Source organism: Lampetra fluviatilis, chromosome 6 (genome assembly GCF_964198595.1).
Source record: "Lampetra fluviatilis chromosome 6, kcLamFluv1.1, whole genome shotgun sequence".
NCBI lineage: Eukaryota > Metazoa > Chordata > Hyperoartia > Petromyzontiformes > Petromyzontidae > Lampetra > Lampetra fluviatilis.
The window spans coordinates 1,072,652-1,083,249 of NC_136280.1; the positions used below are offsets into that span (position 1 = coordinate 1,072,652).

At 57.5% G+C, this 10,598-nt stretch overlaps 1 protein-coding gene across 1 annotated transcript; it reads right to left on the bottom strand.

Moving 5' to 3' along the window:
* Positions 1-211: 211 nt before the first annotated feature.
* On the bottom strand, positions 212-9,716 carry SUMF2 (sulfatase modifying factor 2). The gene is made up of 9 exons (XM_078857425.1): positions 9,415-9,716; positions 7,853-8,078; positions 7,297-7,411; positions 6,189-6,233; positions 5,214-5,370; positions 4,400-4,455; positions 2,892-2,976; positions 1,323-1,476; positions 212-1,025 (listed from the first exon to the last, which is right to left on the bottom strand). Exons 1-9 carry the CDS (start codon positions 9,473-9,475, stop codon positions 911-913), a joined length of 1,014 nt encoding a protein of 337 aa, XP_078713551.1. The 5' UTR covers positions 9,476-9,716; the 3' UTR covers positions 212-910.
* Between the last annotated feature and the right edge of the window lie 882 nt (positions 9,717-10,598).

Below are 10,598 nucleotides of genomic sequence, written 5' to 3' on the forward strand. Positions count from 1 at the left end.
CGGAGTCGCGCACGCTGGGTTACCCGTCGGAAGAGCTGCTAAATATTTCTCCTTGTTCACTGAATCCCAATTGCATTTACGTAAAAAAATGCATTAAGCTCGTGTAAATATTTCTGCTCGGTATAAACACGAACGTCGACTCCACCGCCGGCAACGTTCATTCGCACGCCGCTCTTCGTCACCGAATCGAGTTTCCCAGAAGCGCCTCCGCGTCCTCCTCCGTTTCACCTCTTTTATTTAATAATGTTGATGACGACGGCAGCGGAACAGACGACAGCCGTAATCGTGATGGTGAAATATTACCGTTGGTCCTGGGCGAGACATTAACGCCACCTATTCCAGCACAAATGCGGGACTACTAATTGTAAACCCAGTAAGGGACCCATGTACCCCGTGTGACAACCATCACTCCCCCCAGTGCGGGGGGGGGGGGGCTTCGCGTTAACCGTTGGCGTAGCGATCAAGCGTGCGGGCGGTGCAACTTCGCTGGGGCCCACAGGCCGGATGGGCCCAGGTGCCGGGCCTGCAACCAGGGCCCCATGCCAACGACGCTCCGCAACTTGCCTCGACGGTTTCCCGTGGCTCGACTGCAAGCGTCCGCCTGTTCGGCTTGGCGTGCTCCTTCCGCTGCTGCCGTCAAAAGTCGCGTGTGTGGACGTTGCGTTCGTGTTTGCAGGCTCCCGGGAAGCAGCAATGTGAAAAGTCCGGTTGGTGCAAGTCGGACGCTTTAATCGGTTTCTCGTGTCCTCGCCAACAATGGCCGAGGCGTGACCGCGGCGATCGGCGCGCTCAAAGCGCGATCGGCGTGCCGCGACGGGGATCCGTCCTCCCCCCTCGGAGGGCGGCGACGCTGGCTCCGGTGGCACGCCGATGGCCCGGCGACGGCGGCGGCGGCGGCGGCGGCGGCGGCTCACAGCTCGTCGGGCCGGCCGCGTGGCCGCGGTTCCGTGGCCCGGCCGTCGTCGAGAGATCGGGCGCAGCGGAAGCCGAGGTTGTCGGAGGCGGAGTCGGGGGTGTTCCCCATCCTGGGCGTGGTGGGGGTTGGGGGAGTGAGGGGGGGGCAGGTGAGGTGAGAGCAGGCCTCAATTCTAGCCGGGTCTGTCCGGCTCGGTGACCCGGAAAATGTTCCCACACCCGGCCACACCACGTGAAGTAACACATCTCGCTATGGCTGCGGCTACCAGTCGTCACGTGCCACCTACTCCAGAGTGTGCCAGCTCAACCGGATAGTATCCGGTGAGAGACGAGTCCACGCGCGGGGACTCGACATCGCCGCATCGCGTTTGTGTTTGCAGGCGTCTCTCGGCCGGCGGCTCGTTTACCTCGTGGTGACACGCGCCCTGTGATTGGCCGAGCCGTCGGCCGTGTCGATCCAGGACGCCCCGCGGAGCACGCTCATCGGCTGGGAGCGAGCGCCGGGGTTGGCGAACTCCGAGTCGGTCCACTCCCACACGTTGCCCACCATGTCGCGTAGGCCTGGGCGGGCAACATCAAACACCTCTCATACCCGGGGGGGGGTGGGGGGCACGGGGGGGGGGGGGCGTGGAACCTACGATCCATGAGCCAAACGTGTGGCCCGCAATTTCAGTTCATCTGGCCCATGGCAAAATGAGGCCTACCTCACGAACGATATTTGTTCATCGCCGCCGCAGGCATCTTAGCCGCACTAACTGGGTACGAGAGGGAGACTGTTTGAGCTGGCAACGCTTTGCTTCTAGTTATAGCTCGTTCGTTCACGCACTGAGACCATCAACCCACTTCACTTGAGCTTCTGGTTTCGTCACAACTCGGTCTATGTGAGTCTATGGGCCTCTGTGTAAGTCCTTTGGTTTCTCTACTAGTCAGTGGTGATCTGTGTAAGTGTCCAGGTCTCGATGTAAGTCTACAAATTTCTGAGTCTTTCTAAGTGTTGAGTCGCTGCGACTGACTGCCTCTCTCATATGCTCAGAGTCTATTCACCGTCTTGTGAGCTATATAAATCCACATGGTATTGTTATAGTGTGATGTGCAGATGCGTCCGTTGCACACACGCACGCACGCGGCCCCGTGGTTCTCCCACATAGCCTCGGGGGGTGGAGGGGGGGGAAGTCTGCAGACTCGGCCACGTCCAGACGGCAACTCTGCTGCTGCCACACTTCTGTGTCCAACGTGGAGATGACAACGGAACGCGTGTCCCCTCGGGCGGTCGGTCGGTGTCTGTGACCTACGCCGACGCTCCGCCCCCTCTTTAGTGGGCAGCGATTTGATTCGACAATGAGGATTGCGGTTCTTAAGTGGGGATTAAGAGGTCACGGCACCCCACCGCCCGTCGAGCGTGACGGGTCGACCCGCCTTGTGGGGAGCGAAACGGCTCCGTCGATAGCTTCTCCGGCTCGTTCGTGCTCGGTTATTTGCGTCGTACAGTTCTACTTTTGTGTGCGACTTACGTACGTTGTTTTTTTGCTCTCCCGACGATGCGTTTGCGGGATCTGCTGCGTGTTCGATGTCCGACGTTTCGCTCCACGTGCTGCTGGGGAGCTGCTTCAGCTTTCCCACAAAACGTGGGAAAGAAAAAGCACACAGCCACTGTGCATTATGCACAAACCATCGGCAGTTCCTAAAGAAGTGCATTGTGGTTCTCCTGTCTTGGCTTCTCCAGGAACGATGTCATGAAGTGATGTCACGGTGACATCACTGGAGCGATACGATGTTCCTGAGAGTGACTTGAAAGTTTTGAGTTCATTGTCAGTTTTCTGAAGAGGGGGTCCCCCAGTGCATGTAGCGAAACGTCGGACGTCGTGCGGTACGACATCGGAGAGCTACGCAGCGGAACGACCGCGAAGCCTTACGGCACCGCGGTGTCGTGGTTTGTTTGGATTCCGGTGACGGTGTCGCCGTGCGGTGAAATTCACCGAAGTCGGTTTGTGCCGGGAACGCGTCCACGGGGCTGGTGCCGTGGAATCCGTCCGCCGCGGCGTCTGCATCAGGAAAAGCGCCCTGGGGGGGGGGGGGGTGAAAGGAGTGAGAGGGGAGTGAGGGGGGTGGGTGGGGGGAGGGTGGGGGGGGGATGACGCACGGAATGTAAATCTGGCGATCGGTGGGCGCGTAACGACGCAGCGATCGTGCGTGTGACGTGCACGGCCCTTGCGGGTGTCACAGATTACTAGGGTCGGGGAGCATAGAAGTACAGTTTGACGAATTGTTACATGCCTCGTGGGTCACGCCGTGGCCGGTTGTTGTCACCCATGTGGGCGGATTTTTACCCCGTGTCCCGATTTGAGAGGAAGACCTCGTCCAGACAAACAGCTGGGGCTAGCGGCACACCGAGGTCGTCGGTGCTGTGCGGCACAAACTCCGAAGCTTCGTTAAGTTGAAGAAGAAGAAAAAAAATAAACCCCAAAGTCCGCTATCACAGGTGCCGGCACAGCGCACGGGACGTCTAGGAGCGATGCCCCCCCCCGGTGACGTCCCTTGCATTGCCATGGCAGCGTAACCCGACTACGATTTCAGGGTTGCTGGAGCCCACTGCCTGCCGCCTGCAGGTCACTCCAAAGTCTCTTGCGACGTCTCGGTAAGGAAGTCGCGTCGGGCCTCCCGAGGTGTGCGGCTGCAAGAGGAGAGCCGGTTGGAGCCGCTTGTTGGTTCGGCGTCGCCCCCTTGGTGTCATCGAGTGGCACGAGGAACTTCCCGTCGTGGTTTCAAATTCACCGGCCTCTAGCTCGGAAATGTGATGGGTGCTTTAAGTGAACGGGATGGTAGCTGCTATTTTTCGTATCTCTCTGACACGGTATTGTATGTTCTCTACGAACTAAATAAAGAGGAAGTTCAATTGAAAAAATATTGCGTATTGTAATGTATTCTCGGTGCATCCCGGGCCAGGTCGAGCGTCTTCATTTACGATAAAGCACGTGATGGCAAAATTAAGAAGTTAAATTATTGTTCTTCATCATCATCATCAGTTTGACCCTGGCTGAAACGCTGTCAGGTGACCCTACCCTGAGCACGCCGCCACTCCCAAGACCGTGGCAGGAGAATTGATTTTAATAACATTTATTCTCACAGCAGAATTAAGTGCAGAACCAAATTGAATGTGATGGGTTTTTTTAATGCAGTCATTGGTGACCGGGCTGAGAGCGTCGACTCGTTATGCTGGAGAACCCGGTTTCATCGCGGGCTGCGGCAGAAACCTGAATTTGAACCGGGGTCTGGCCCTCTGACCTCTGAGACATCCGGCCAACCCTGATGCTACGACTGCACAGCTGTGTTGAAGGAATCCGTTTACAACAAAATAAAGATCCTCATCGTGCAGGATATAGCCTCGCGGTTTGGGTCTGATTAAAGCCACTGTGGTCGAGAGGTCGGTCTCTGACCCTCCGATTAGTCGTGACCCCTGACCCCTGGGTGTTGTGTGGGCCATCACCTGCCAGAGGTTGGCGCGTCCAGTCTCAAAGTTCTGTCCCCACGGGTACTCGCTTGCTGACGGAGACAACACGACACACGCGCGCACACGGTGGTGGGTGCTTGACGAGCAGCAGATGTCAAAAGACGCACAGATTATTCAGCTCACGATGTTCGTATTTAATCGTGGGCATGTGTGATCATTATAACACATCTAATCATCGATTATAATCGATGATTAGATATGCGAACTATATGCAAATGCTATTCTAATGTAACATTCAGGTGAACGGAGCAAGCAAAGCAGTAGAAACGAGACGGAAAAAATGTTGATTCTTGAATCGAACCCAAAATTGTGACAATTTCTCGATCGCTTGTGGGTGCGGTTGAATCGCTGCGTAACCAACTCGGCAGTAGCTCCAGGATGTCTCCTTTCCCCCGGGCCATTGTACGACACGAGGTGGTGCGCTGCACGCTGTGGTCGGGTGTGTGTGTGGCGGAGGAGCGGTGGTGCAGCGGTCAGCGCGCTGCGCTAAGAACCCGGCGATCCGAATTCGATTCCCGCTCACAGCCAACAACAGTGACGATTATTTGAACCGGGGCTGGGTCTCTTTAAGGTCGACTCAGCCTCAAATGAGTACCTGGTCCGGTTGTAAACATCGGAACTGCGGAGACAAAGGCATTCGGGCGTGGTGTTGGCCGGCCACCCACCCTCTCGTTCGCCGTGCCGGCCTTCAATGGTGCTACTCGCTAACAGCACTTGCCCCAATAGTCTGTTCAGGCTATAGGGGGGGGGGGATCTTTGTTTTTGTCGTTGTGGCGGAAGAGGAGGTTACCGGTGACGAGCCGGTGTCCCCGCGCGGCGCGCTCCCACTCCTCCTCGCTGGGCAGACGCTTGCCGGCCCAGGAGCAGTAGGCGGCGGCGTCGCGCAGGCTCACGTGCACCACCGGGTGGTCGAGGCGGTCGCGGATCCCTGATCCCGGGCCGAACGGCTGGCGGGGAGACGCAGCGCGGAATGTCGGCACCGCGCAGGAGCATCGCAAGTGGAATCGTAAATAAACTATTTAAAACAGTTAATTTTATTTTACCAGGTGAGGCCAACTGAGCGAAATGGAGCTCTTTTTTCAGAAGCAACCTGGCTATCACAAATGACAGCTTAACGAAGTGGCTTATCATCGTGTGGAATTTATAGCAGCCAAATACTCAAAATGCGTGATGTCGATTCCAAATGTGGAGGAAAAAACCGGGGAGACCACGCAAACTCCAAATATCCAGCAGCAGGCATCAGGGTCGAGATCGAACCCACGACCTCCTGCATACCAGGCGAGGTAGTTAACATATCGCCACCGTGGCACCCAAGAATTATCATTGAGTGCCTCACAACAACATGGGTAGAAATGTAATTTACGAAGCTGATAAGTCCACGTGGCGACGCAGCGGTTCGTGGGCCATCGGAAGGTCACGAGTTAAAATCCCAGTCAGGATGTTATATAATAAATGTACATTGCATATATTACAAATTTACAGCTCTCTGGCAATTCACTGCTGGATGAACACCTTCGTGCGGACTGACGAAGGGCGGTGAGACCAGGACCGGTTCAGATATCGCTCGCCGCCGATGTTAGCCGCGTCTCTTCTGGTCACAGCGTGGGGGGGGGCACTGTCGTGCCAGTGCTCCGCCCGACCTTGACACGGAGACCTCTATTCATTTACTTCCTCATCGGAGGAGGAGGAGGACGGTGGAGTGGTGACGACACAGCACGAGCGGGCTCGGTGGGTAAGAGAGGGGTTCGCAGCCTCCGCGTCTCACCTGCCGCCAGTAGGCTCTCTCCACAGGTATCCACCAGGGCGCACTCTAACGCACACAAAACACGCGTCACAAACATTGCTCCCCCACTTTCGTTTCAACAGACTGTTGGGGCAAGTGCTATTAGGGAGTAGCATCTATGAAGGCAGCCACGGCATACCAGGGGGTCGGTGGCCAGCGCCACGCCCGGCCGCCAGGTAGTCATTTAAGATGACCTCGGGGAGGCCAAGGACCAGTTCAGATGTTCAACTCCGATATTGGTCGTGAGCGGGAATCGACCTCGGGTCGCTGGGTTCACAGTGCACTAACCGCTACGCCACCGCTTCCAATGACACACAAAACCACCCTTGCTCCGCCGCGTGTTTGTGCTGAACTCCAACGCCACGTCAGTTTGCACCGTGACTGAGCACGAACGAAGTTTTGCATCTGGAAATAAGAGCTCATGGATGAAGACTGATGGAAGGTGATGACGAAGTCCTTCATGGCAACACAGCTGGACACAAAAATGGCTAACGAACGTGGGGCGGGGGCAGGGGGGGGGGTCACGAAAACCGGCGTGGGCCACGCGGTGCGGCGCGACGTGGGTCTCTCCCAGACGTGGGTCTCTCCCAGACGTGGGTCTCTCCCAGACGTGGGTCTATACGAGGTGTGGGTCTCTCCCAGACGTGGGTCTATCCGAGGTGTGGGTCTCTCCCAGACGTGGGTCTCTCCCAGACGTGGGTCTATCCGAGGTGTGGGTCTCTCCCAGACGTGGGTCTATCCGAGGTGTGGGTCTCTCCCAGACGTGGGTCTCTCCCAGACGTGGGTCTATCCGAGGTGTGGGTCTCTCCCAGACGTGGGTCTCTCCCAGACGTGGGTCTATACGAGGTGTGGGTCTCTCCCAGACGTGGGTCTATCCGAGGTGTGGGTCTCTCCCAGACGTGGGTCTCTCCCAGACGTGGGTCTATCCGAGGTGTGGGTCTCTCCCAGACGTGGGTCTATCCGAGGTGTGGGTCTCTCCCAGACGTGGGTCTCTCCCAGACGTGGGTCTATCCGAGGTGTGGGTCTCTCCCAGACGTGGGTCTCTCCCAGACGTGGGTCTCTCCCAGAAGTGGGTCTATCCGCGACGTGCCTCGATCTTCTGCGTCACTTTACTCTTGAGCTCCTCCGGCACGAAGTCCTGGAACACGAAGCTCCAGCCGAAGCCCTCAGCCTCCGTGCGGTACTTCCGACTCCGCACAAATTCCCTGTGGAGCGCGGAGCGCAGTTGGGGGTGGGGGGGTGGGAGGGTGGGGGCAGGGGGGAGCTCAGTCCACCACAGACCTGGGCTCAATTACGTCAGTTACGATAACCTTTTGATCTAATTTGTTATTAAATTTCAAGTGTTGTGACATAGCCCAAGCAGTCACAGCGGACGTAGCAGGGTATCCAGTGACGATATTCAAATAAAGTAGGCCACATGTGCCAGCATTTTTATTATCTGGGAAACGCATAGCAACCGTCGCCCCCATCCTACGAGAACCAGCAGGATCATCAAAAAAAGTCTTGAAATTCTTGAGGCTTTCCTGGGTAATACAAACCAAATGCAATACCACGTACGTGTAGAATCCACTGCGGGATAAGGGCCTCCCTCCCCACGCCGTGCGGGTCGTGGGGCCTGTCTGACCATCCCGGCTGCGGGTCCCTACCTGAAGCGCTCGTTGGTGACGGGGCGGCGGTCCAGCCGGAAGGAGGCCACCGCTACGGGCCTGGAGGGGCCTTCCCCGTCGCGCGCGTCCTCCGCGTCGGTGCCCATCCGGAACACGCCGCCGGGAATCTCGACCATGCCGTGCGACTCCACCGCGTCGTCGTCGTCCGCCACGTCGTCCTCCACGACCCCGTCCTCCGCCTCCGCCTGCGTGGCGGTGGCGTCACCTGCCAGGTGGACGTGTGGTGGGTGCACCGTGCGTGCGTGCGTGCGGCACGGGATTAAGCCGCGCGTCTCACACGCCAGTCCTCGCTGCCCGCATCATCGGCCATGATCAATCCACTGCTGGACAGGGGAAGGCGACCCCAAGACATCGCCTCCTCTCGTGGTTCTGCAATGCCGTTTTTTTGCCATCGCTGGAGCGGTGGCTGTGACCTCGGTGCGTTGGTGACCGGGGGGAAGCGGTTTGTTTGGCCATACTTCACCACGCTGGTCAGTGCGAGTTGGTGAGTGGAGCACACGTTGTCTCGCTGAGTACCCGACTGTCACGGGTGGACCCATCCAACCGAGAGACTCGGCACTACACGGCTCGCGAGTCTTTTGGGACACAGAATCAGAATCAGTATTTATACTGCAAGAGGAATCTGATGAGCTCTAAAGCTCTTTTTCACAGATGTCCAGTAGGGACGGGTCCGAACGTTACGACAACAAACAAGCATAGGAAAGGTAAACAAATCACTTGTAACAAAAATCTGTACAAATAAAACTAAACTTTTATTTTTCTTAAAATTTACTTGAAGGCAATGCACCGTAAAAAAAAACAACCCACAATTCTATTTGTTTGGGGTAGGGGAGTGGTGGAGGAGAGGGGCATTCATTACAATTAGCCGAGTCCACGTTGACCTGCGCTCCATCGTGAACCCGCGTGGACATGAGCATTAACCCGTACGGACTCGGGCAAGGGATTAAAGTTCGACCCCAACCCCGGGGGGTGGGCGACTCGGGCTGAAATAAATCAATGATTACAATCAATAACAATTCTTGTCTTGCGACTCTAATTAAATCAGAATGATAGAGTGCTGAGAGAGCAGAAGCGATCCGTGTCGTCAGGAGCCACGTGTAGACATGGCCCCAGAGACGTTCGACGAGGCAGGGAGATGAACCCACAGAGACAGAACTGATCCCACAGAGACAGAACTGATCCCATAGAGACAGAACTGATCGTACAGAGACACAGACAAGAGAGACTCGGTGGTACAGGACTGAGACGGGCAGCCCGGAGTGGCCCAGGAGACAGGACTGGACTGTACCAGGCAGATAGGATGGACCCAGATAGAGAGGACTCACCCAGGACACAGACACCTGGACACCGACCCAGGACACAGACACACACTGACCCAGGACACAGACCCAGGACACAGACACACACTGACCCAGGACACAGACCCAGGACACAGACAGACACACACTGACCCACGACACAGACAGACACAGACAGACACTGACCCAGGACACAGACCCAGGACACAGACACTGACCCCTTGGACACAGACAGACACTGACCCAGGCAGACGGAGAACATCAGCGCCATTGTAAAGGCGACGACCGCGACATTCCCAGCCATCGCGAGGGCGGCGGCGGCGATGGTGATGGCGGTGGCGAGCTGGTGCGAGAGTGATGGATTGATGACAGGATGATGGATGGGGGGGGGGTCTGTTCGGGGGGCTGAGTGTCACTGGGACCTCCCCTGAGCTACCCCCCAAGAAGCCCCTCGGTGCGAACCGCCGTGGACCCGCGGGTGAGATGGAGGCGGCGCTGTGGCGAGGAGCGGTGGTGGTGGTGGGGGATGGGGGGGACCCCTCCTCGTCCACACAGCGCCCCCCCGTGGCCGCGAGGGGGTACGGGGCGCGTGAGGGGGGGGGGGCTACGGGGAGCGAGGGGGGGTACGGGGCGCGAGGGGGGGGGGTACGGGGAGCGAGGGGGGGGGGGCTACGGGGCGCGCGAGGGGGGGGGCTACGGGGCGCGCGAGGGGGGGGGGGCTACGGGGAGCGAGGGGGAGGGCTACGGGGAGCGAGGGGGAGGGCTACGGGGAGCGAGGGGGGGGCTACGGGGAGCGAGGGGGGGCTACGGGGCGCGCGAGGGGGGGGGCTACAGGGAGCGAGGGGGGGGGGCTACGGGGAGCGAGGGGGGGGGCCTGCCTCATTGGGGTTCTCATCTCAGGTGGTTTCAGCCAATCTAACGGCGAGCGCTGATCAAACCTGTCAACCCCTGGTCAGTGCTGCCGACCTTATTACAGAACAGACCTGGTTGGTCACCCCGTGCCCCTTATAAATCTCAACGTTCATCCCAGAAAGTCCCATCACGAGGAAGAAACACAAATTTTAAAAAAAGTTGTCCGTACAGTATTAAAACGGCTGTACGCCGAATGGACCTGAAAACTGAATTCCCCAGTACAACAACAATAACATGGGTAACCCGTATGGGTTGATACGGCATGGATCATTATACAAGCGGCAGGAAGCTGGGGCGCCCAGAGCGAACCATCTGCTCGGTTCCGAGAAAAAAGGATTGGCCTGCATAGATAATTCGATCGCCTCAAACATAAGCCAAGCTAAGTTAAGATAAGACAATGAATCCCGCTCATCCGTATCTTGCCCTGCACACAAGGCTTGCCACTTTCACCACTGTAGAACCAAATCTGGACGTAGTCCTAAGCCTCTAGGTCTATCAAAGTAGTCCAATAAACT

Excerpts from the sequence above, each read along its gene's own strand:
- SUMF2 (XM_078857425.1), bottom strand. The coding sequence starts at position 9,475 with ATGGCTGGGAATGTCGCGGTCGTCGCCTTTACAATGGCGCTGATGTTC. Across the intron at positions 6,234-7,296 it reads AAGTGACGCAGAAGATCGAG|AGTGCGCCCTGGTGGATACC; the intron begins GCACGTCGCGGA and ends TGTGTGCGTTAG. Across the intron at positions 4,456-5,213 it reads GGGACACCGGCTCGTCACCG|CAAGCGAGTACCCGTGGGGA; the intron begins GTAACCTCCTCT and ends TGTCTCCGTCAG.